The following is a 27,727-nucleotide window of genomic DNA, read 5'->3' on the forward strand; positions in this document are numbered from 1 at the left end:
AGCTGTAGCCAGAGTCAGACACGGTGGACAGCAGACTGATAGGTAGATAATTAATGAAGCAGGCTTAATAACCAATGAGAATGTACTAGCCATCATGGTGGAAATCCTTTGTTAAACCTCAATGTACTTGGACTTAACCAAGAAAAAGAAAGATTCAGACCTGAATTCACTGTGTCCAATTTTGGGCCCCACACCTCAGGAAGGACGTGCTGGCCCTGGAGCGTGTCCAGTGGAGATTCACACGGATGATCCCTGGAATGGTAGGAAAACGTACGATGAATGGCTAATGATCCTTGGATTGCATTCATTAGAGCTTAGAAGGTTGAGGGGAGATCTAATAGAAACTTACAAGATACTGTATGGCTTAGAAAGGGTGGACGCTGGGAAGTTATTTCTGTTAAGCGGGGAGACTAGGACCCATGGGCACAGCCTTAGAATTAGAGGGGTAAATTTAAAACGGAAACGTGGAGACATTTCTTCAGCCAGAGAGTTGGCCTGTGGAATTCATTGCCATGGAGTGCAGTGGAGGCCGGGACGTTAAATGCCTTCAAGGCAGAGATCAATAAATTCTTGATCTCACAAGGAATCAAGGGCTACAGGGAGAGTGTGGGGAAGTGGAGTTGAGATGCCCATCAGCCATGATTTAAATGGCGGAGTGGACTCGCTGGCCCGAATGGCCTTCCTTCCACTCCTGTGTCTTATGGTCTTATATTCCTTCTGCATAAAATCTTTTGTTTCTATCCTGGCTCAGTACAACAGCTGCTAAAGGTCTCATCCATGTTTCGTTTTCTGGAGTTCTCTATTCCAGTGTTGATTTGGCTGGCTTTGTAGAATAGTGGAGTGTATATGGGGTTGAGTTCTGTGTTTATTAATAGCATGCTTTGTGGGGTGCCATGCTTTCAGAAATTCTTGTGCCTGTCTCTGCCTAGCTTGTCCCAGGATTTTGGTGTTGCCCCAGTCAAAATGGTGGTTCTCCTTGTGCATGTGGATTGAGATGAGTGAGTACTGGTCACGTCTTTCTGTAGCCAGTTGGTGTTCATGCACCCTTGTGGTTAGTTTCCTTCCTGTTTGTCCGATGTAGTGTTTCTCACAGTCTCTGCAGGGGATTTTGTAGATGACATTGGTCCTGTCCATGGTAGGGAGTGGGTCTTTAGTTCAGATGAGCAGTTGTCTTAGGATTGATGTGGGCTAGTGTGCCATTCTAATGTCCAGCAGTCGTAGGAGTCTAATGGCTAGTTCCAATGTGTTCCTGATGTAGGGTAGTATGATGAGTGTGTCGGGGTGTGTAGTATCTTCCTGATGTTGTTCGTGTAGACATCTTCTGACCCAGTTTTTTTGGATATCCGTTATCCTTGAAAACCTGGAAGAGGTTTTCTTCTGATTAGCGTAGTTCCATGTTGCTGCAGTGTGTTTTTGCCTGTTTAAATAATGTTCTCACCCAGCTTCGTTTGTGTGTGCTGGGGTAGTTGCTGTTGAAGTTCAGTACCTGGTCCCTGCGTGTGGCTTTTCTGTGTACTTTTGTTTGCAGTTCCCCATTTGTCTTGCGCTCTACCATGATGTCCAGGAATGGGAGCTGTTTGTTCTGTTCTTCCTCCCTGGTGAATTTTATCCCATTGAGGGTGTTGTTTATAAGTTTGTGTGTTTCCTTTAATTTCATGCGTTTAATGATGACAAAGATGTCGTCCATGTAGCTACATAGCTCTGATATAGAGAATTGGAAATTTCAGTCACTGTTGCTGTTTATGATCCAAGAAGGTGTAAAGTTAAAAATGCAAACACTGCAAGACAGTCGCGTCTGCTTAACTGGGACTTTAAAGATAATTATAGTTGATTACTTTGTTGCAGTGAGTGTCAATAGTACCTCAGGTTGAAATGCAGAATTCTACTGGCAACTTGACAAGGAGACTCCCTGACATGCGGGATACATAGCAGAAAATCCTCACACTTTGCTTCGTTACATTTTGCTTCAGAATAGGAAATGTTGATGGGACAGCCAGATTAAAAATTAGGTGGCATTCTATACAATAGTTTATCTTTGCTGATGGAGTGGAGGAGGGAAATGTTGTAACCTTTCACATGCTGAGTTCTGATGACACCTACTGGCAATCACAGGACATTGATGCAGTCACAGGAAATGTTTTGATGAGTTGTTTAGTGATTCATATCCTCAGTTCAGAATTTCCTATAAGGCCATTATCTGAACGCCACAGACTAAAATATCCAAATATGGAATTGGATTCTTTGTTATGTCAACTTGAGTTTAATTAAAAAAGAGAGAGTTCATTTTTTGAATTGACTAAAACTATTAGCAACTCTTACCCCCATCCCCCAGTTTAAAAAAAATGTGGATTCACAAGATTAAATGAAGTGAATAGTTATTTTGCTGGAATATCTTCAGTCGGTGTATAATGCCATATGCCAATTAATTCTCTGTATAATAGTGGAGAAATATTTACAAAAATAATCTTCCCAATTAAATTTCCTAGCAATTTGGCCTGTGTTGATACTTGGGTATGTTTTTCTCATCCTGGAGGAAATCTCCATTTCTATGTTTGAGGATAAAGTTTGCTAATCAACAACTTATTAACAATTTTGCTGGTTCTTGCTCCCTTTCTTCCCTTCCTTTATTTTCCATGAAATCTTTATCAGCTGTGGCTCACATGGAATTCCACACTGTTCATATTCACTTTTAGTTCTCCCCTTCCCTTGAATTGGATTATCAAGTTATAATCAGCTTCAAGCAGGCAGACCACCACTGGTTTTCAAGGCATACTAAGGATAAACAATGAATGTTGACTTTGTCAGCGTAACAAATCTCAAGAATTGAGAAATATTTTAAATCCATCTTGCTGTTTAAAGATAGATTGGAAATGCTGTAAATATATTGCATTTCCAGTATGTTTGTCAGTTCTGGAAGTGAGATTGTGCCAGCTGGAAATTTTATCAGTCTCGTATTTTTCTTAATGCTTATTTTATGTGCTGTACTCTCAAGCCTTGAGGTTGAGCAAGTCGGATGTTCTGATTCTCATCGACTGGTAAAGCAATCTGCTTCCAGAAGGAATTGGTAGAGAGTCATTAATGACTTGACTTACCACATTTTGATATCTAAGCATTAAATTTTCTTAAGTGGAGTTATGCTTCCAGTCTGAAGCAGGAGACTTGTTTCGGTAGCCATTTTTCTCAGGAGGGAAAGATAGTTAAGAAGTAGAAAAATAATGTTTGGTATAGGTGCAGGATAATAAAATGCTTCAATTTGTTATGTAGCATTAGCATGCCTCACTTCTGGATTTTCCAAAGTGCCTTACAGCCAAATAAGTACAATTTGAGTGTAATTACAATACAGCAATCATGGCAATCAATTTGTAAATGGCCAGAATTGGCAATGAGACAATGATGTTATCAATTAACTAATAGTTTTGATTGATCAACAAAAACACAGGATCATGGAAATTTTTCACATCCATTTGAGATTAGCTGAAGCCTCTTTTTTTTAATGTCTCATATCTGAAAGAAAAATCTTCAGTCTGAAGTGCCAGCATGGACAAGGTGTACAAGTTTCACAGTCTTCTGACTCAGGTGGAGTATTACCCCTGAGCCGTGAATTACATCTAACAGAAGAAACTGAATGAGGCTATTCATCCCACCTACTTAAATTTTTTACTTGAATTAAAATGTTCTGCATGGTCCCCAGACTGACACTTGTGACTTGAACGGTGACCCAGCAACTTTAAAAAAAGTGTTAGTATGATATTGCTGGGTCACAGTTCAAGAACTCACTTTTTAATGACACATTGACATACCTAAATCACATGAATTGCAGTGGTTCAGCAAAGTTCACTATTACTTGTGCAAGAACAGTTTTTGATGGGCAACAAATACTGACCCTACCAAGAATGCCCAAATACCATGAAAGAGCAGAAAAAAGAATCATGCTTTTGTCTGCAAAGTTTGCCACCGAATAACCTGCCAGTATTTTGTAGATGTACAGTACAACAAATAAGTGCAAAAGTATTGTATCACTTCAAAAGTTACACTTTCCAGAGGTGAGAAATTGTAAAAATGTGATAACTGTCTATTATTCAAGAGCACAAAATCTGAATTGAGCATATTAATAAGGTAAATTTAAGACTGCATAGAAAAGAGGAAGGATGTTTTTGTTCTCTGTTGAACCAACAGAAGGAATGATTGCACTGATTTGCTTGCACTTATCTTGCCAAGATCAGACTGTTTGCCTGTTTTGCAATTTCTCATTCAGCAGTATTATTGGCAAATATCTGCCTGAAATGCCTAATTGGTTTCAGTGCAGAACAAAAAAGGGCTAAGGTGAGAGTCATGGATTTAGGACTGTGGGCAGATCTTCTTCACAATTCAGTTCAGTGGCGGTTCCTTCACTGATGCAATTTTGTATGAAACATATACAGCTTCTTATTGTAAAATGGAGAAATCTGAAAATTTTAGTTTGACTTCTTGCTTGTGACATGTGACGAGTATGTGGTGTGAAATAATATGAATTTTTAAATCTGCTTCATCATTCAGTTAACATTCATATCATTCTATTCACATGCAAGTGCTGTCCCAGAGCTGCTGATTCATAAACTACGTGAAATGTAGTTGTTGGAAAGATATTGTATACCAAAACTTCTATCCTGTCCTCTATAGGACATTAATTCATAGAATGAATTATGGAAGGGCTCAGACACTAAGTTTCACTTAATTTGCTTTGTTATATTGTTTTTTAGATTTTTCCCCCCCAATTTTCATCCTCTGTCTCCTGGAAAGTAACGGCTAATTGTGACAACACAGTTGCATGAGTATCAGATATAACAAGGTGTAGAACTGGATGAACGCAGCGGGCCAAGCAGCATCAGAGGAGCAGGAAAGCTGACTTTTCGGGTCTAGACCAAGAACCAAAAAAAAAGAAAATTACAGCACAGGAGCAGGCCCTTCGGCCCTCCAAGCCTGTGCCAATCGAGATCCTCTGTCTAAATCTGTCATCTGTTTTCTAAGGATCTGTATCCCTTTGCTCCCTGCCCATCCATGTACCTGTCCAGATACATCTTAAAAGACATTATCGTGTCTGCATCTACCACCTCCGCTGGCAACGCGTTCCAGGCACCCACCACCCTCCTGCGTAAAGAACTTTCCACGCACATCTCCCATAAACTTTCCTCCTCTCACTTTGAACTCATGACCCCGAGTAATTGAGTCCCCCACTCTGGGGGGGAGAAAGCTTCTTGTTATTTACCTTGTCTATATCCCTCATGATTTTGTAGACAAAATATTGACTGCTTTCTCTCTAGATGCTAACTGTAATTTCTGAGTTGATGTTTTGGGTCCAGTGACCCTTCCTCAACCAATTGTAGCTAGGAAAAAGTTGTTTATCAGTGATGATGGGTTGGTGGGAGAAAATAGGTCAAGAGGTGGAGCCCAGAGGAATAGTGAACAATCAGACAGATTAAAGAATGGGTAAAGGTCAGCTTGGGGAAATTACTAGCTGCACATAAGGACTGTTAGTTGTTGATGATGGGTTGGTTGTGATAGCAACCATAGGACAAGGCCTTGCATGCAGCAATTGGAGTAAGGATATGGGAGGTAGTGTTCAGGCCCTATAATTTTTGAACTTAAATTCTGAAGGCTCCAGGGTCCCCAAGCAGACAATGAGAAGCTGTTCTTCTAGCTTGTGCTGAGTGGCACTTCACCTTTTGTTTACTCCACCCTCTCCATCCCTATTCAGCACATATGGAAGCTTTTTCCTCGCTAAAATCCGTTCTGGAGGGTCGCTGGAACCAAATTGTTGACACTGCTTTCTCTCCAGACTTGTGTTTTTTCCAACATTTTGTTGGTGTTTGATTTCTAGCACCTGCTATTTTTGCATCATTAATGTTCAACTTCCAATATTGCTAAACTCCAACAAGCTAATGTCAGAGTTCTCGATGTGAAAGGCAAGTGAATCCCTGGTGATTTCAGCTTGATGCTTCGAAAGAGACTTATGTCAGGGATTGGACACCAGCCAAAGGTACAGCGTGCCCAGGGATATTGGCATCTGACATAATTCGGCCTTTATGAACCCTGGTGGTATCTCTAATCCACTTCCTGCTCCTGCACTGATAAGTGTTGCAATGTTGCCACAGGACACTACCTCAGACATGCACCCAGCTCATGAATTGGAGCTGGCTAAATTTGAGCTTTTTGCTTGCTTTCTTAGTGTTCACTCACTGAGCTTCTTTGGATGCACACAGCACCCTGTATGAAAATGCCTTTTGTTTTTCTGTCTCAGCCAGAGATGCCAAGTTCATATTATTTCTGTTTTTGTCTTGCTGTTTAGTGCAGACACAGTCAGGAAACCTTGTCTGAAAAAGCATGGAGGCAGCCTTTAGTCAGTGGGTCCTGGTACAGTAGTTCAAGAAAGTCTCTGATCCAGGCATTGGGTACAGTCAACCACTTGGTGTTGTCATTGTCAGTAAGTTCTCTATCCAAGGAGTGAGAAACTGAATTTCAGGCAAACCACTAACTGTTTTTCTGCCCTATTGTGAGCTGTTTTCCCTGCTAGAATGAGAGGCAGGTATTAAAGAGAAATGAAAGTGGTTAGTTCTAAATGACATTGTTACAGGAATGATGCAGTGTAAGATTGGGCCAGAAATAAACCAAGGGTGCCAAGCTGTGGGATAGTTAGTTGATGAGGTGAGTTGGGTGAGATGCAGCAATAAATTTCACTTGGCCTTCTGGGTGAGAATCCCTCCAACAATACAACTTGCACTTAGCAATAAAAAATATTATCCTAAATTTTCTGTGTGAAATCCTCGGTCAGTGGCAATCGGCACTGGACTAGTAGAACAGTGAAGGAATGCAGAAAATGGACATAGTTGAGTAAAGTGGACAAATTGTTGGAAAGTGAACAGTTGAAAATAGGACTATGAACAGCTGACCAACAGTAGTGTTCAATCACTGGGGAACCACAATTGTCAAAAATGAATTGAGATGGGTAATATCATTGGCCACCACTCACCAGGGGAGTCAAATAGTCATATAGCTTGGAAACAGATACTTCAGTCCCACCAGTCAATACTAACTGATCTAAACTTGTCTCACCTGCTTGTGTTTGGCCCATATCCCTCCAAGCCTCTTAGGCATACACTCATCTAAAATGTCTTCAATGACACTGTACCTGCATCCACCACTTCCTTGGGAAGTTCATTCCACACAGACCACTTAAATTGCCCTAATGTCTTTAAAAATATACCCCCTACTCTTGATATCCCTACGCTAGGGAAAGATATCTGCCGTTCACCTTACCTATACCCAGTATTTTAATTAGTTCTTCTAATCAGGAAAAAAAATTGTTTGGATTCAGGAGTGCTCAGCATGTGTTTCTTTAATTGTATACTTCTAAGCATTCCTGGTTTCCTTTTACCTACCATCAGCAAGTGTACCTTCAGGACCGAGGACCTCAATGAATTCAAGGAATGATGAAATAGCCTCAAGATCCTGATTAGGCTACCTTTGTTCCTATGTTCATCATTGACTTATTTTTTAATCTTTATACGGTAATTGAGGGGATAAAAATAACACAGGTTTGAAAAGCGTTACATTTGTGAGCCATTCATTATAAACATTTGTGTTTCATAATCTGTCTATTTTCATATTTTTGATCTCCTCTCATATGAGCACTGAACTTACTGACTAAAACTGTTGCTTTCAGGAAGAAGATACTGAAAGCTTGCAGGAGCAACATAGAATCCAAGCACAAACCCAAGAGCTTCAAAACCAGAGGTGGAGAAGCCGGGATGAGCCTGATGGTATGTATTGAGGTTACTTTGCAATACTTAACTTAGAAAAAACTTTTGAATGTGACTTGAAGTGGTGCAGATTGAGATATTTTCAGTTTAAGTAACATCTTTATTGTTTACTCTCTTCAGATCAAACAAATAAAATGATATTTAATAATTAAAACTGACATTATTTATTTGGTAGTCAAAACAAGGCCATTGTTGGGAAAGTGGATACAGGCACACCGAAAGATTATTGTCTCGAGGGAAGATCAAGGGCAAAGGATCACTCCTTCAAAAGAAGGAATTGCCCATTTAAACCGTATATAAGGAATTTCTTGCTCGTAGAGGGTCATGAGTATTCAGAACTCCGTTCTTCAAGAGGTGGTGGAAGCGGAGACCTTGAATGTTCTTCAGGCAGCAGTACTAATTATTAAAATGATCAATTTTGTTAATTTCCTGAGAGCTGTACTACATATTGTATGTTGCATACATCGTGTGGCCTACACATCTTTTATTGAATAACTTTTTCTGGCTTAACTAATTAGAGTGCTGCATGCTGATGACTATTTCATTGGCATAGGTCGGTTGCAGATTTTTTGACTTGTGACAAGCTGTTCCTGTACTTGTCTAGTCCAGTCAAGTGCAAATATCTGACGACAAGTCTGGACCCACTGGACACAGTGATGATGATATTTCTCCTCGCTGGATAGTCCAGAACAAGGGGTACCAGACTCAGGATTTGGGGTAGACCATTTCAGACTGAAGTGAGGAGAAATTTCTTCACTCAAGCTCGTGCTGAATTTGCGGAGGCTGCAGAGGTCAAGTCATTGATTATATTTCAGAATGAAATAGAGAAATTTTGAGAGACTAAAGTGTCAATGTGTATGGGGAGAAAGAGCAGGAATAAAACAATGTGATCAAGGATCAGCAAGGATCATGTTGAATGATACAACAAGCTTAATTGGGCGACTGGCCTTCTCTTGCTCCAATTTTATACATTTTTTTTCAGTGCATCTGAAGCCAGTTATGCAATGGGAAGATACAGTTACAGACATTGCATGACTATCAAACCACACGTTGCCATGGAAACTTACAGTCAGAGTGAACTTGAAGCTGATGCAGAATTCTCAGCTATGTGGCAACAGCCTGAGCTTACATGACTTCAGTCTTTGCTCTCACAATCATACTTAAATATTGGGTGACATCTATTTGTGCTGTAATTGAAGCTGAGATATTGACCATCAAACACTCATCCTGTTTCGATGTGCAAGAGTTTTCATAGAATTGGCACGCTAGAAAAATGGTCACCAAGATCTGTTTGAAGCCATGGATCATTTAGTTATTTCTTGGCAGTAATTGCATGCTTTCTGATGAATTACACAGTTGCCATCAGTTGCATGCCCATCAGTTTTCTTTTCTATAGACTGCCCCACCGATGACTCTGGAAATGCCTTTTGTTACAAAGTGCTGAGTTGATTCCAGGTTTAAATGAGGATCAGAAGCATGCACTGTGTGAGGAACAGTCACTCCTGAAATGACCAAATGGCGTTCTCGCTGTCCAATTCAGGATGGCAACGGACACTCAAAGTTGGAAGGCCGATTAACTGGTCTCCAACTTAGAAGCGGCTGCAGGTTGCAATGTGGTAAGAGGAGAGTGCTCACAGTTGGAGGTACACTAAATCCACATTCTTCAATGTAAAATATAGAAAAGCCTCTTGCAACTCAACCATTAAAAAGGAGTTATCCTCCACAGGGTGGCCCATGACTACTAACTGAATCCTAGTGGGCAGAGGAACTGTAGGCCTGCTCAAGAGCCTCCCACCACCACATCCATATGAACCCCCAAATACCAGGGCCAATCAATGCTATTTTGATCCTGGCTGATGGAACTACTGAAGAAGTCAGATCCCTGAATGATATCTGACTTGATAAATCATGTATTTTGTTTCTAATTTAACGTGGAGGTTATTCACTGAAATGTCAGGCCGTAGATTTTCTTCAATAATAGCACAGAAGTTTACTAAACAAAAGGAAAATAATAAACAATCCATGTTTCTAAGAATGGGACACAATTTGAAAGATCTTAAAACACATAACAAAACAAAGTTTCATCTACTCCTGAAACTATCACTTGCAGAGAAATTTATTCTTCATATCAAATCATTAGATTTGACTTAACTGCTTCTTTCTAGTTCTGACCTGTGAAGTGCAGTATTCTTATATGCATACTCATGAAAGCTTACACTAGGTTCAATCTTTTAATCAGTTACAGATTTATAACCAAACAGCCCTGGTCTTACAATTTCACAAATTAAATTTTTACACTAATGTAGCAGAGCTTTCCTTGAACTGTCCTGTATGTCTTTTTGGGGAGAGAAACAATATTTGTTTCTGAGTCTCGTCAAGTCTCTTCCAAAACTGCCCTAAAAGCTCTCAATCTCTGGGTTTTTCTAAGCTAAGATCAATTCTTGATTACTTTTAGACAAAAAGCAAGCCATTGCCTTTCAATGATTACCCTCCCTATCGCAAACCCCACAGTATCAACAATTTTTCATTGATACTCTTGGGGTTTTTCACCTGAACCCTGATATATGTTTAGTTGGGTCAACATTCTGAAAAGGACTTTTTGACCTTGATTTTTAAAACCCTTTAGAATGTAGCCAACACCTATATTGCACGAGTTTCAAATCTAAACTCTAGAGAGTGCATGCTCCCTATTCCAAACAGTCTACATCATAATGTCAAAACATCATGCGCAAAGGCCACACTGTGCTTATGCAGAGAAAATACTGGATTCAGCAGAGGGGGAGAGAGAACTCAGGAAGGAGAAAAGAAAAAAGCTGAGGAGGAGGCAAAGTGGCAGGGAGAAAGGTCCAAGAGCTAGGAGAGGGGAGGCTAAAGGACTGGGAGCGGATGAGGGGACAGCAAAAATACTCAGGAGGTGTGAGAGGAGAGGATAAAGTCCTGGGAGTGGGAAGCAGAGGAATAAAGCAAGGTAGGGGGAAAAGGGGTTTGCTTCCCCTATCTCTCCCTGGTGCTCTTCTCATGCCCACCTTCTGGAATTTCTCCTTCTTATCCCCACCCCCACTACTGGGTGAAAACTAGAGGCAGCAGGGAAAAGCCCTTAAGTAGGCATTAAGTAGGGGGGCCTGCATCTTTTTCCCTGGCATCACATCACATTGGCCTCCAAGTTAAATCTACATGTCTATATGATCTCTAGGTGGGCAATTTGGCCTTCCCTTGTTCCAAGCACCATCTTTTTCCTGCTGATCAGTGATATAGTGAACATCAACAAAGGAAAATTGATGACATTCAGAAGAAAGTAGGATATAAGACAACAAATATGGATAATAAAATGACAAAGCCCAACTAGTAGCTACCTGGAGAGTTGTATGTTTTATAACTATAAGGACAGAATATCTTGCTCATTGTCAAGTGAAGCACTGGACATGATCTTACTGTTTGAGTCTAAATGTGGAGGTCGGCCTAATGCAGGAGATACTTCTAGGGAATGTCTAGTTTTCTTGTGTGATTATATTCTTCTCTGCTCATTGCAAATCATGTGTGGATAAAACTCTTAGTTTTAAGGGCAGGCAGGAGGTTCCATCAATTTGTGTTCAAATTTCAGGTAGAATATTTAAAAGGCACCTGGGCGGCACTTCACCATCTGCCATCCAGAAGCATCACTCAACTTCTGCCCTTTTATCTTACCCACTTTTAGAGATATCACAGACTCGCAAAAGCCAGTGCAACTGTTCAATGACGCCATCCTGGAGATTCTCCTGGAATCTATTCAAACAAAAATTTCTTTTCCCCTTGGTTGATAACAGGAAGCCAACCTGACTGACAAAGTCAGCCTTGACAGAGGTGGCTGCAGGGTCAGTACTTATGGATAGCTCAAGAGAATCTGGCTCCAGAGCTGCAAAAGGATGAATGATCTGCTGAGCTCTTCCAGAGTAGTTACTACTATCTGCTCAATTCTTCATGCCCCCAACTTCCACTCACAGGGATATGAATTCCATTACCACCACTCTGCCCACCTGATCAGAGTAGCACAACACTTAGAAATGTGTGATATAATTATGTAGAGTCAAAATGATTTCATGAAAGGCAAAATAATGCCTGACAGATTTATTACAGTTCTTTGAGGAGATATCAAAGAGGATAGATAAAGGAGAATCAGTAGATGTAATGTATTTGGATTGCCAAAAGATATTCAGTAAGATACTACATATAAGGCTACTTAACAAGATGTGCTCCTATCTTTATTAGGAGAAGTATTGTAGCATGAGTAGAGGATTGGCTATCGAATAGAGGATTGGCTATCTAATAGAAGGCACCTAGTTGGGATAAAAGTTGTGTTTTCAGGATGGCTGTGCAAAGGAGTCAGTAAAAGTTCTCTGTTGTGGTTCTGGTATATGAGTGCATGTGCCTCTATGGACATGGTTGCAGCTGCTTGGAGAGCCAGGTCCAGCTGTATAATCAATATCTGTCTGATATGCTCAAGGATCATCGCTCCATTGCTCTTGCCAAAGATGCATTCATTTATTGGCTAGATGAGAAGGGGGCTGATGTTCCTCCAGGACAGGGGTGAAGAAGACGCCAATGCCCACCAATACGGACAGGAATCCAGAGACTGTCATCTCAAGACAGCCCACAGCCGCCCTCATCCACCACCTCCCTCTGCTGGGAACTCAAAACCCACCATCAGGCCAGGCCTCGGAAGTTGCACCTGTGCAGGGGACCCCTAATAGATCTTCTAAGCTTTGGCCCAACTGAGGATGCCTGCCAAAAGTGTCTGAGGCAAAGCAACAAAGCAGCCAGCAGGCTTCCTCAAGCTTAGCCACAGTTGCAGAAGCGGCACTAAGATTTTATAGTCACAAAAGGATGGACAGAGCATTGAATTGACCTTTAGATGCTCTGGAATCAACTTTTTGTATCTCATTATACTTTAAACAAGCATAGTAATATGAATGACAATCCTGTGCTTTTTATCAATCTGTTAAAACTTCTATTTGTTTATATTTTACTTCTGAACTACCTTGAGAGGCAGTGATCACCCTAGATACTCCTATGATCATTAAAAGGAGCAGAGCAAAGAATGCCAAGGCTTTAACTCATTGCTCAGTCAATCAGCAAAATGCACCTTTCTCCTTCTCAGTGATGGATGAATACCCCTTGCAAATGAAGGTTACATAATCAATCATATAGGCTTGCATAACTCCATACTGATGGTCTGGCCATAAATCTGAACAGGAGGGGCTGGGGTCACCTAAGGAACCTAGAAGTTGTGCAGAATATAAGTGTCATGACAGCTGTTTAGAAAGTGAGCACACGTCGGCAGGAATTGGTGTCTGTGATCACATCAAGCTAGACATCAGGGGAGCAAAATTCCATCCTGACCTATGTGCAGTTGATAGCCCCTTGAAAGTTGAGGGAATCCAAAAAGTTTGATGTTTGGGCACCTGATCTATCTGGATCCATGGTGAACTGGATATCCTGTATTGTTTCCCTGTAAAAGGTAGCAGCAATCTCTCAAATGCACTTGTGATCAGCCAATTGGAGAGGTCACACATGCCTCTATTTGAGGTCTGAAGTGAGCCAGTGGCTAGGAGGTTCAATGCAGCTGTGATATTCAGCACCACAGAAATAGTACTCCCTTCTAAGCTGTTCAGCTGCAAATTTATCTGCAGCAAATGGCAGATGTAGGTAACAGCTTCTCGACTCATGGGCACTGCCTTTCTCTCATTTGTAGGTCGCTGAAATGTCTTCATTATACCTTCTCTGGAGCTTACATTGATCAGAAACTGAGCTGGACTAGCCTTGTAGCTACCACAGCTACAAGAAAAGATCAGAGGCAAGGAATCCTGCAATAGTTACTCATCTTCTGAGTCCCCAGAGCATGGCTGTCATCTACAAGGTGCAAATCAGGGGTGAGATGGGATACTCTTCCCTTGCCTGGAAGTGCAACTCCAACGTCACAATAAGACACCATCCAGGACAAAGTAGCTTGTTTGATTGGCATGACATCCACAAACATCATTCCCTCCACCATTGTCGCTCAGTCGTAGCAGCAGTGTGTACTATTTAAAAGTTGGCCTGCAGAAATCCTCCTCAGGTAGAACCTTCCAAACCCACAACATCCAGAAGGACGAAGGCAGCAGATACATGGAAACACCATCACTTGACTCCTCCAAGTTACTCATCATTCTCAGTAGAAATTATTTTGCCGTTCCTTCATAGTCACTGGGTCCAAATCTGGAACTCCCTACGTTGCGCGCGTACCAACAGCAAATTGGTTGCAGCAATTCAAGAAGGCAACTTAATACCATTGTTACAAAGGCAATTAGGGATGTGCAGTGATGCCCACATTCCATGAAGAATTAAAATACCGCTAAATAAAATTCGTTCCCTCTTAATGTATTTGACAACCATAAAAACAGTTATAGTTTGAATGCATTAATTGAGGTAGATTTAATTGCCCTTGCAGACATGTAGCAACAGTTTGACCAAGATTCAGAACTGAATATCCAAGGATACTTAGCAGTTTGAAGTGATAGGTAAAAAGGAAAAGTAGGCTTTGTAGCATTCTTAATGAGGGATAAGACCAAAACGTTAGTAAGAGAGGATCTTACATTGAAAGACCAATATATAGAATCCGTTTTGGTGGAAAGCTTTGATGTGAGTTGTTTGTAGGCCACCGAATCTCCATAAAGGTACTGCTGGGCACAATATGAATCAGGCAAAAATAACATTGGTAACATAGTAATTAAGGGCAACTTCTTATTATGCGTAGACTAGGTTAACCAAATGAACATGAGTGCTGTGAAGGATAATTTTCTGTGATGTGTATGATGTGAATTTCTGGAGCAGTATGCACCTTACTTATTCTTTACATTATGATCTCTAGGCTTTTATATTGGTTTCTTATCAATGAAGTAGAATAATAAACATTCACAAAAGCACTTCTTAAAGCATAGATTCAATAATAATCTGTGATAGTAACGTTCAGGCAATATTAAGTCTTCTGCACTTGTTAGAAAAGAAATTGGAATTCTGCTGGTTGCTATGCACAGTAATTGATGCTTGTTAAAGTTAAAATTTGTTTCTTTTAAGCTACAGAAATGGCCTCTGAAACAGTTGTTCTCGATCCACTGAAGAGAATTGATGGTTCATTGAAACCACTTCGGGTACCTCAACACAGGGCAGAATCGTCTCATTTGGATTGTCACTCGTCTGGTACTGACTCTGACTGGAAAAATGAAAGTTGCAAGGATTCCAGCAAATACATGACGGCTAACGGTTCCAGGGGCACATTAGAAACCCACAGGACAATTTCAACACACCGTAACGATGCATGGCGGCAGAATAATCCTTCAAGTCTCACCATTGAAAATAACACTATGAAAGAAACTGAAGTTCTTAGAAAAGACAGGTGTGCCTCGGTTAATGACAATGAAATTGTCATCACAGGACCCCTCACACCTGAAATAGAAAATACGGATAGCATTTTCCGGTCAGAGATAAAGTCCAGGAATGGGAATCTCAAGTCTGTCCAAAATTGGTTGAATTCAGACATCAATGATAGTGCACCTTCAGCATCTACAGGAAAAGCCAATAACAATGAAGAGAACACAGGTTTCATAACACTTGACAATAAGGTAAAATCTCCAGCAAAGGTGCAAAATTGGAGTCCCTTCTTTCTTGAAAATAAACTTTTAAAAATTATTGTGGACAGTGTGTTCTAATGCAGCCTGTTCCCAAATAAAATATATTAGTGAAGTGGAGGCAAAAGTAATGCCTGTTAGGAAAAGATATGGGAGGGTTTTGTAAAGCTGGCTTTTAAAGTTGGCGATATAAGTCAAGATAGAAGAATTTAGAGATTTTATAGTAGTAATTATAATACCTAAATTCGGGCCAATCAGCAGTTAGCCAAGAAGAAAGGGAAGAGTATTGAAGATGAAATATACAACTGACAATGGTTGCAAGCCTACCCAAGGGCAATTAGGGATGGCACTGATTGGTGGCCCAATCAGCAATATATCCAATGAATGAATAATACTCAAAAGTGCAATGTCATACAAAATCATGTATCATAATCAAAGTGAGAATTTATGTATTAGTGGATACAGAGTCAGTGAAGGCTCAATATTGATTGATTTTGTTGTCACGTGCGTGGCCAAGAAGGGACAACAATGCCTCTTCTCCCACAGGCAGCTGAGGAAATTTGGCATGTCCATAAGGACCTTACCAACTTCTACAGGTGCACCATTGAAAGCATGCTGTCTGAGTGCATAAAGGCCTGGTATGGCAACTGTTGTGGCCAGGACCATAAGAAACTATGGTAGGAATGTTAAATGGCCAGCGCTGATTGCAGGAAAAAGTGTAAGTGACATACTGGAATTTATATGCAGCAAGGCCTGGAAGGCTGATGAGGAACACATTGGAAATCAGGTCTTGATTTGACTGAGTTGTGGATAGAAGGCTGAATAACTAACAGGCATGACCTTGGGATAGGGTTGAATGAAGTTGAAATTATGTACAAATAGAATCTAAAACCAACATAAAGAATGCTGTTTTAATTTAGTTAGGGATAATACAATGAAATGTCTAGAAATTGAAAACAGTTACAATTGTCACACCTGGTTAGATGTTACCTGTGACCCTCTCCCATAATAATTTGTCTTGTATGTTTGTTGACAGTGTGCATTGAGGCACAGCAATCACAAATTTAGCCTTGATCCCCAGTAAATGAAAATATTGTGAAAGGAGAGCTACAGAAAGCTGCATTTGCATGTTGCCCCCAGTCAGATGATGTCAAACATAGCTCTGATGAAGGGTCTCGGCCCGAAACGTCAGCTTGTGTGCTCCTGAGATGCTGCTTGGCCTGCTGTGTTTGTCCAGCTTCACACTTTATTGTCTTGGATTCTCCAGCATCTGCAGTTCCCATTATTTCTAACTCAAAAATAAGGGTGGGTTGTGAAGATGGGATGTTGAGTGGCAAATGTGACTTCACATAGTGCTAAAAACCAGGGAAGGAAATAAACAATACTAATATAAATGGTAGGCTAAATTGGACATAGAGGCATGAGGAGTGATATTTAAACGGATTTGGTGGTGACAGTCAGTTCCAATAGTGGTCTGTGTGCCTGTGTTTGCTGCAACATAGGGCTAGTCAGGAAATTCTCTTCTAATCTGTATTGGGTTTCTATCCACAAAGCACATGCAATCCATTATTTTCTTTGAAGACAGATTGAATTAACACTAGAAAAAGATTTGTTTGCTTGGTTCATAAACAATGTTATTCCACAGTAGGTAAAACAAATAAAACTTAATAGATGCCACTTGTCATAATCAAATCTATTTTGTTTGCATGGAATTACAGAAATAAAAACAAGTACAAAGAGTAAACTATCTCAATTGTTAGACTATTTACTTAGTACAAGATCAAGTTCTTGTTGAACAGTATAGTTTGTTGAACAATATAGTGCCTCTGGCTAACCCTTCTGATGCCTCTTTGCTACATTTCGGATGTTTGAATTGATGCTTAAAAAGTCTTTCTTCAAAGAAACACGAGGATTCAAAATGTGTCATCACCAAGGTGGCAGATGTCTCCCTAAATACCAAATATTGCTGAAGAGCTAGCCTACGTATGAGTGCTGTGCAAAACATTTAACTGTGCCCATTTAGCTATATTTATGCCCGCGTGTTTGAATGTTGTGCTATCTAGTACGCAAAACAAATATTGAACTCTCATTTTTGTCCAATTTCTTTGTGGAAAAATGCTCAAAGTCTTGAGGCATGACACTGATGCATTTCATCCTCTTTGTTGCCTTATAGATAATTTACAAGGATCAAACACCAAGAAACACAGCAACTCCATCCAAGCAGAAAGAGTTAACTGGTGAGACAGAGTGTTTTGTTATTTAAATAGCCTTGTGAGTACAAATCTAGTTATATTAATCACCAGGTCCAGGTATTTATCTCTGATGTGAACTGTGTACTTTCATCAGAAGTAAAAAGACTGAGTAGTTGGCTGTTTTAATTGGTGGATTGATGTACTACGAGCTCAGAAACCAAATATTTGTACAGGGACAGAACTTAGGCCATAAAATTATTAACGTACATGTAGCTTTTACAATATTATTAACATTTAGTACATAATGGGATGACCTGGGAAATAAAGAACTGGATCTCAGCTTGGTAGCTACCTCTGGGAACCTGTTTGGAATGGTGTAATGTTTGCTCTTGGAAGAGGTAGGTATGGAATGCTGTCAGTCTCCACCGTCCCAACCCCACCCTAATGCTAATCAGAGACGACCATAAATGCTGAAAGCGGCCTGTTTAAAAGGCTTACACCAGTTGTCGGCAACTTTGCCCAGTTGTTTTCTGAAACACCAACCCTCAGTCCTCACGTCCCTGATATCTGAATCTATTCTTCATACATGCCAACAAAAGTCAACCATGTCTCTACTGCCCTTTGCCCTTACTCCTTTCAATGTCAACTCATTCAGTACCTACCATACACAGACCTCCAGGAGCCATATGAAGACTATATAAATGAAAATTGTAAATATCTATACATACATTATATATTTAAAAAGGTACTTCATTTCTTGGAAAAACAAACATTTGTGTTCATAACCCTACATCGAGGACTTATTCCACGATGACTGTTAAGCTGTCACCAGACTGAGGTAACAACTGTCCCCTTTCTCCATTTTGTGATATGTGGTGGAAACCAGGTAAGCCTTTATAATATTGTGGTAATGGCCCTTTGGGTTATATTGACAATTAGCTTTGAAAATGCTAGAACAGATTTTTTTCAAATCTCAAAAACAGACAAGTGGTTCTTTTGATTATCAAAGGGGCAGCAATTTAAATAATTTGACAGCATGATTGTTGTACAGATGACTACAAATGTCCGTCCTAAGTTGGGCTGTCCCACATGTTGGAATTGCAAATTTCCCCTTCACCAATATGAAAATAGGATCTGTTAGAAATGGAGGTAGGATATCTGAATCCTGCTCCTCACACCATTTTTAAAAGTGCCCAGTCTCCATGGTTCCATGAAAATCACACTGGAAATGTATATTTGAACAATGTATGCCTTTGCACATATCTGTAATCATTACATTTCCAATACAAACACTAGAATGAGGTGCCTGTGTGAGTGTTTTTTGTTTGAGCATCAAGTAGTCTGAATATGTTGTACCAATTCTAGTGGCCTAATGTGTTGCACTTTTTTCTGCTTTCTACTTCCAAAGATCATTGTTTTTCACTGTGTTATAGCCCAATGATAGCAATATCTTTCATTACCATGTATAATCTTTTTCACGTATGAACATAGACTGACAATTTTAGTAGGCTATTCAATCATGTAGAACAGGCGCTGAAGCAAGTCCTGTCCTCTCATGATATTCATACACTAACCCTTTTTAGCAAAAGTTACTGGATGATGATCCAGAGCAGTAGCAACAAATGAATTTCCTTTCCAGGTTTAAAGGCTGCTGATACCAATTGCAGCATTCTTGTAGTTATTTTTGTTGAATAAGTAAATTCAACATAGACCCAGAATTAAAGTTGAGCTTGAGATCTCTGACTTCTGTAGAATTCATAGATAATTGGTCGCCACATTACCAAAGGATGTGGATGCTTTCGAGAGGGTGCAGAGGAGGTTCACAGCATGTTGCCTGGTATGGAGGGCGCTAGCTATGAAGAAAGGTTGAATAGATTAGGATTATTTTCATTAGAAAGACGGAGATTGAGGGGCGACCTGATTGAGGTCTTTAAAATCATGAGGGGGTATAGACATGGTGGATAGCAAGAAGCTTTTTCCCCAGAGTGGGGGACTCAATTACTAGGGTCATGAGTTCAAAGTGAGAGAAGGAAAGTTTTTAGGGGAGATATGCATGGAAAGTTCTTTACGCAGAGGGTGGTGGGTGCCTGGAACGTGTTGCCAGCGGAGGTGGTAGATGCAGACACAATAGTGTCTTTTAAGGTGTATCTGGACAGGTACATGGTTGGGCAGGGAGCAAAAGGGTACAGACCCTTAGAAAATAGATGACTGACAGGTTTAGACAGAGGATCTCGATCGTGGCAGGCTTGGAGGGCCGAAGGGCCTGTTCCTGTGCTGTAATTTTCTTTGTTCTTGCTAATTGATTTCCCAGCAAAGCTCCGTGCCTGTTGTTACTGGTGAAATCTTTTATAGTTCGTGTATGGTAGAGGACAAGATATATAACACGTATTCAATCCTGGTCAAAACCTTTTGATGTAGTCTGTTGAGGATTTCAAAAAGAATCCTGCAGTTTTAAATGTTCACTTTAGTTAGAACAGTTTGCTCCATTTCCTGCTAGTTCCTTATTGTGAGCTTGTAATGTTTCCATTTTTGGTATGTTTACATTTGTTCAGTGTAGTTTTTATTTTTGGTTGGAACACTCCAATCAGATAAACTTTATAAACATCTGCATTTTCCTTTTCAGTGTATTTGCAAAGCATAGTCTAACACATGTGCTTTCCCACACAGCAGTAAAAAGTACACAGCAAAAAAAGGAAATGTGTAGAAATGGCATTCACTGGAATGGTGTAAAAGCCATGTCACTTTCTTACATTTTTTAACCTAATATGGAAATATTTTCTCCAGTAGGACACAACACAACCTGTTATAATCAAGTGTTGAAAGATTCTCTTAATCTTCCCTGGCTGCAATTCAAAACTTAAATGAAAGCAAATCTGCACAGTTTCACAATTTGCTTTGGATGTTTTGTATGAGTACTTACGTGAGCAAATTAAACAGATGAAGAGAAACTACTTAACTCTTTCCTTCAAAGTGTTTTTCATTACATTCAGCTTCTGCAGCCTGATGTGCCAATCTTCAGGTAGCACTCCAATACAGTCCCACAGGTTTTTAGTGGATAATGAGTGTTGACAGGCTACAGGGGTTGGTTTACCTCAGTTGACTGGCTAGCTAATCAGCTGGTTTGCAATGCAGGGTGACACCAATAATGTGGGTTCATTCCTAAAACAGTTGAGGTTACTATAAAGAATTCTCCTTCTCAACCTCTCCCCTTGCCTGAGGTGTGGTGACTCTTAAGTTAACCCACCATTAGTTCATCTTGCTAATGAGAGAGTTGCTCTCTGGTCTGGTAAGACAATGGTGACTTTACCCTTACCTTTCCTGTGCAATGCCCAATAGAATACCTGTTTCAATTGTCATCTGAATCTCAACCAAGAATTTTGCCTGTCAGCTCTTGTAGCTGAATATGTGGTAGGGAGCCCATAAGGACTGAAGGAACAACTGACCTTTGCTTTTCATCCTTTGAATCACTGCTGAACGAAGGTGTTCTTTTGTTTTGAGATTACCTAACTGTCGTTTTGTGAAATGTCCTTTCCGAAATCAGATGTCTTGGTAATAAAGCTTCTAAACAGATTCTATCCTGATTTCACAAATTTATATGTTGACTGGCAAAGCTAATTAAATACAAGCTTCAGTACTAATCTGATTGACTGGCATTAGGGCATTAAAAACAATCTCAATATCCTGGGTCAAGAAGGAGAAGCTATTTTGCGTCATTGTTTTTTGTCTACTGGACCTGATAAGTACAGCAAGTGCACCCATGGATATTTGAGAAGGATAAAACTGATTCATTTATTGTACCCACCAACATCAAATTGAAAACCTAACCATATAGTGAATAGGTTTCCTGTAATATTTACTATTTTATGTTTCTTTACTCTCTTGGCGTTATTGTTTTGTTTCTGATCTAAATGTTTTGTGTACATGACAGTGACATGGTTAGTTTACCCTGTGATAATCCTTGGTTTATTTTCTCTGTTACCAACCATCTCCTAGACGCAATCTCCCGTAGTCTCGAGTTTCTTTTTTCTCTTCCCTCAGGTCTTTTCCAGACTTATTGTGTTAATGAAACCACACGCTGGTCTTCTCATCCCATTTCTGCGAAATGCTGACCACTCAATTTTCCATCCTCACTTCCAAGCTCATTGATGATATAGGCAATTCTCTCACTCCCAAGCTCTTTAACGATGTAAGCATTTCTCTCTCTCCACAGATCAGTCCCGACCCCTTTCTAAACCATCACTTCTTTGTCAAAGTTGCCACTTTTGACCACGTTTGCAAATTACAGCCCAAACTTCTCTTTAAAACTGTTACATATGTTATTGCCTCATAAACAATCAGGGTTCTTCTTTCCTGCAACTGCGTATTTGAATGTTACCATTTGGTTTCCTTTCCTGCCAGATCACTGAAACAGCTCTGAACAAAGCAAAAAAAAAACCTTGTGACAAGATCATGCTAATATCCCTATAGAGATTGATTATAAAAATTCCGGTGTCAATGTACATAAACTGAAGAACAAACGAATAGTTTCAAACTGAAATGAACATAAATCAAAACTCAAAACAGGCGCTATGCTTTGAACTAAAGAAAAGGTACTTTTGCATTAACTAATGAAGGCAATGAAGATTCCTCTTAACTCCTTTCAAGGTACACATACTTCTAGCAGATGTATTACAAGAACATATTCCAAAAGGCTCACTTTGCCTTGTAACACCAAGTTGCAACTTCCAAAGTCTTTTGAAAGTCAATCCATTTAATCTATATTTCAGATCCACTTTCCACATCAGCAACACAAAATTCCTGTGTTCTGTTCTCTTCCTTTGAGTAGAAAAATGGATTCTTAGCAGCATCCTGCTTCCACACAGCTGTTTTTTGCATGGTCTGTTTCTAGTCCTACCTTGATCCTTCTAGTCCTGCTGAGACCTCATCCATACATTTGACATGTCCTGATTCTAATACTGCAGTTTTGTACTGGTTAGCTTCCCAACCACAACTCCTTGCAAACTTCATCTCATTGCAAACTAGTTTGCTGATATCCTATCCAGCACCAAGTGTCATTCACTCAAATTCTAATTCTTTCAGGTTTTCAAGCTTATATTTACCTGTGTAACTACTTTCAGCTCTGCTAACCCTTCAGAAATATGTTCTCCAAAACTTGACCTCTTGGGCATCATCCCTCCTTTGCCCCAACATTGCCAGTTGTGCCTTCACCTGTTTATCCCCATGCTCTGGACCCCTAAATTTTCTTCTTTTAATGATTCCTTTGGCTTAATATTAATGTTTTAATGCATATTTATCTTCCAAATTCATGCCAAATAAATGTTTAAATGGAAACCCCCAACTACGCAGTGGGGAGACAACGGCCTAATGGTATTATCGCTTGACTGTTAATCCAGACACCAAGATAACATTTTGGGTTTGAATCCCCCCACAGGAGATGGTGGAATTTCAATAAAAAAGTCTGGAATTAAAAATCTAGTAATAACCATGAATCCGTTGCCGATTGTCAGAAAAAACTGATCTCGTTTACTAATGTCCTCAAGGAAAGGAAACTACCATCCTTACCTCGTCTGACCTACATCTAACTCCAGACTCACAGCAATGTTGGTGACTCTCAACTGCCCTCTGGGCAACTGGGATGGGCAGTAAATGCTGCCTGAAAAAGCGACACCTTCATCCCGTGAATGAATAAGAAAAAAAGTAGCACAGGAGTTCTGTTGCTATGGCCATTTGAAGCAGTTCATTCTTCACAGACATTGCGAGGTTAAAGACATAATAATAGGAATTGAATTCAAAAATTATAGTTATTACTTATTGCCTCACTCACCTTTTAAGGAGGCAGGGAAAACAGTAAAGGACTTGAAATGCCTTGCATGTTTACCTTCCTCACTCCAGTTTTTTTAATTAACCCTCATCTCCTTCCTCACTCTAGAAAATAGCTTTGTATTTACGAGAAAGCCTTTTCCTCTGCAAGTTGTTAAGGGCACTATATAAGTTATAATTTGTTATGTGTTCACATTGATTTGAAGTCATGAGCATGTTGATGCTAATCTAAAACTGAAAAAGCTACTTACAGATGAAAATTTGGGAAGCTGGGCACCTTCTGAGCTGTGCGACTAAAAAAATAATGCCACTCAACCCTACAGCTAAAATGTTGCAGCAGTGACACAGGCATAGCAGAATCAACCTCAGATATATGCAATCATGTAATTTCTATCCACACATTCCCTAGATCTGCTCTCAAAACTAGGGCTAATTTATGCAAGAAAGAAGAGAACATAATGAGGGAAAGAACTATAGAAAGCACTCTGAGCTACTGGATTCAGCACTGTAGAATCCTACTGGAAATAGTAGAAATGATGCAACAGAAAAGTTTATTTGGTTATTTCCACCTCACAGCATCAAATGAACTGTCACAGGTTTATATCTGATGTCCAGTTGTTAAGCTCTGGGAATCTAACCCCTCTCTCCTTTGGAACTGTAAGTATGAACAGTAACATTTAATTTATGAGACCCCATGTGATTGTGATTTAAACTTCTGAATGCTTAAGTGTAACTGAAATGGGTTGTTCACATTGTTTTTACCAACCGGCAGATGGCTGCTATGGAGCAAACTCTTGAAATATAGAAGAGTACCATATGAGGTACTGAATTTGATTTGAATAAACATTAAGCAAACTCAATGTGCTTCTAAAAATTGAGATTGTGTTTTGACAGGCTTATTATATTGTAGTTTACCATCTTTGTCCTTCAAGTTATTTATTAGAACCTTTTAAAGTAACATTACCTCATTATTTACATCTTCTTTCTCAAGCTGAACATGTTGCTTAATTTCTCCAAGCTATTTTTTAAATTTCATTGGTGGTACCTAATCTCTATTTTATTCCCAGTCCTGATCATTTCCCTGACCTTGCAGAATCGGCAAATAACAATTTAATAGACCACCATGCTCCTCTGCCTCCCGTCAAATGTTCTCGGCATTTGTGTATCAGTGACATATTAATCTGATGCTGGTTTTTCGAAGGAAACATTTGCATACCAAAATGGTCTTTTTCATTAACCTATTGCCCTTCCCATGGATGACAATTACATTCACATCAGACATCTAAGTGCCAGTAACATAAATACTTTTTACAAAACCTCAGGGTAAGTTGTGAACATTGTGGTAAAAAATGTAATACATTGGTGTTACATTTCTTTTTGAGATATTTTGTTCCCAGTTTGATTCACATGGCAAAAAGCCTTTGGAAGAAAGTAAGACACCTTAAGCATTTTATCACTAATATCATCCTTACCCGTTTCCAGCTTAATTTCTGCATATTATTTCAGAGTAGTTTCTTAAATATATGATGCTACTTCATCATCCTTTTTTTTATATTCTCTTTTGCCAATTCTACCCATCATTTTACACCCAAAAAGGAAAGCAGGTGCTTATTTGCACTTTGCTGATATCCCTGTGTAATTGACATTCCTTTTTAACCCCTGTGAACTCCTCATCCAGGCCAGTTTCTGTGTAGATTAAAGCCATCAATGATTATTGCAATCTCTTTATCATCACCAAAATACAAAAAATGCTGAAGAAACTCAGCAGCTCTGGCAGGATCTGCAGAGTGAGAAACAAAATTAATATTTCAAGACAGATGTGGCTCTTCTACAGAGCTAGATTTCTTTAGAAGTCCCCTTGCTGACTTTTTCTGATCAGCTGACAATTTCCAAAATGCTGAGTAGCCCAGTCCTTTTATAGATCCTAGAAATTTCCTGACAAGAGCTAGGGCAACTGGTTTGTAATTCCTTGATTTCCCTCTGTCACATTTTTTAAAAATTGGGCTGGTGCATCAAGAGAACTTCGTAAGGTTATCGTTAAGGTATTTGTATTGTTCTTCCATAACTCGTTTAAAATACTGGGATGGAAGTCAAAGCTCCAAGTGATTTGCCACTCTTGCATCATTAATTTTGTGATTTTTATTTTGCTGTACTAATTTTGATGAGTCCCCACCAATGTCCCCTCTATTCAGACCCATGTAGCTTAGCCTGCATGGAGTGCTGCTTGAGTTTAGAGTGTGACATCAGGAGTTAGGTAAAGTAAATGGAGTTAGGTGAGGGGCAGAACTGTAAATTAATTGAAACAAAACACAGTAAAGGTAGTAGGTCAGGTATATATCATGGCTATAATATTTCTGAGCCCCTAGATGCCATGGCAATGGCAATGCATGAGCAGCATAAGCTCAGTTTTTGAGCTGGAGGTTGAGCTACAGACACTGCTTCTCATCAGGGAGGGTGAAAGTTACCTGGAAAATCTCAAATCCAATACAAACAACCTTGAGATTTTCAAAACAGCCTTGGATGTGAGTTTAAACCATCATTGTCTTAAATTTGGTGGAGAAGAAAATCAAATACAGTAAGAAACTGCCGTTTTATCCCTCAACTCATTCCACCACTTAATCCAATATGTGTCTCAAACACATTGGCCTGTTCTCAGAGGATGCACCTTCAGAGTTTATCTGTGCGTCTTTCTCCAGCTCATAGACTTTCACCTCAGTGCATACTTTTTCTGGATTAGAAATGGGAGCACAATCTGGTAAGCACATCACTGACACATCTCAGCAGCTGGTCAAAGAAGAAATGCCCAGGTCTTTGACACAGTGGATTGCCAGAAATCAGGTAACTGCTCAGGTCCAGGTGGAAGATGACCCCATGATTTTAGCCATTAATGACATCATGAAAATGTGTAGATAGAACAGCAATCATGTTTGTTGATGGCAGTCAGTAAACTGGATTAATGATTGGAGGTGACCACTAACAATAGAAGTACACTGCTAGCTCCAGCATGCTCCATATAGTTTTTGCCGTTAGGAGTTTGGCAACTGCCATGGAGAGCCAGGTGCACCCACTCAGTTTCTGCCAGTATCAGTATATTTGTACAGACGTGCACTTCATCACTTTACTCATAAGTGCTCAACAAGGTTGAAGGATGAGGGATTTTGAACTCACTCAAGGTGTCCCTTTCTCTCAGAGAGACAGGGTGGTTCCATCAAGTACCTACTCGAAGGAGCCACACACAAGTCTCCAAGAAGTTTCCTCTCATGATACTACAGAAGTACCTGGATCCCCCACCTTTTCCCTTTGTGATACCAAAGCCTGCAGAGATGCTAGCTGACAACAGTGAGCATGCATCTGGGAAGGACACTTTCAATAGGCCTGAGCCCTCTAGGTCCAAACACCTTTGGGTACACTTGCTCAAGTCTTTCAGGTCAAGAAGGCCAATAACAGGAGACTTACTCTATCCCCAGCTGTGAAAATGATCCTGCTTTAGAATGTTGAGAGAGAGAGAAAGCAAGGGGAAAAAAAACCTTACTGAAATCACTGAAGGGGCATGTGTGAAACATATTGTAAATAATCTTGTACATTTCTGAATATATGCCCAATATGCTCTTAAAAATGTTTGTGCTGGTGTCTTTGTTCTTGTTGACTCACACCCATTTGAGAGACGAGCAGCGTCTTCAGACATTAACAGTGAAACACGTTCTAATTACTGAACATTGCATTTCTTGGACAAGCATTTGACGACAAATGATTTGAAACATTATGAATTCTTGAACTGTAACATTGATGACTACAGCAAGGCATTGTGCTTTATTGTGGACAACACTGAGGCTAAATTTAATGTTGGGGAATAGTGCTAGAGAATCTGGCCAGCAAATATCTTCGACTATTAACAACCACTTTGAGGATGAGAATGATTGATTATCTTTCAAAATTTTATTAAGTCTGTAATGGTTTCTGCATATTGGAAGGTGACAGTTGTATTATCCTACTTTTCAGAAAGGAAGGGTAGGAAAATCAAGGAACTACAGACCAGGCAGCATGGTGGCTCAGTGGTTAGCACTGCAGCCTCACAGCACCAGAGACCCGGGTTCGATTCCAGCCTTGGGCAACTGTCTGTGCGGAGTTTGCACATTCTCCCTGTGTCTGCGTGGGTTTTCTCCGGGTGCTCCGGTTTCCTCCCACAGTCCAAAGATGTGCAGGCTAGGTGGATTGGCCATGCTAAATTGCCTGTAGTGTTCACGGGTGTGTGGGTTATGGGGGAATGGGTCTGGGTGGG

The 27,727-nt window shown here is 40.0% G+C and overlaps 1 protein-coding gene across 4 annotated transcripts in view; it reads left to right on the forward strand.

Annotated features, from left to right (window-relative positions):
• smtnb (smoothelin b) overlaps positions 1–27,727 on the forward strand; it is a 276,452-nt gene that overhangs the window by 84,887 nt on the left and 163,838 nt on the right. For 3 of the 4 annotated variants that reach the window (XM_048555897.1, XM_048555894.1, XM_048555895.1), the window contains exons 6-8: positions 7,700–7,796; positions 14,886–15,430; positions 17,610–17,673. In XM_048555897.1, the coding sequence (XP_048411854.1) occupies positions 7,700–7,796; positions 14,886–15,430; positions 17,610–17,673 (706 nt within the window). The remainder of the gene's footprint in view (positions 1–7,699; positions 7,797–14,885; positions 15,431–17,609; positions 17,674–27,727) is intronic. The other variant, XM_048555896.1, reaches the window with a different exon arrangement.

Source organism: Stegostoma tigrinum, chromosome 26 (genome assembly GCF_030684315.1).
Source record: "Stegostoma tigrinum isolate sSteTig4 chromosome 26, sSteTig4.hap1, whole genome shotgun sequence".
NCBI lineage: Eukaryota > Metazoa > Chordata > Chondrichthyes > Orectolobiformes > Stegostomatidae > Stegostoma > Stegostoma tigrinum.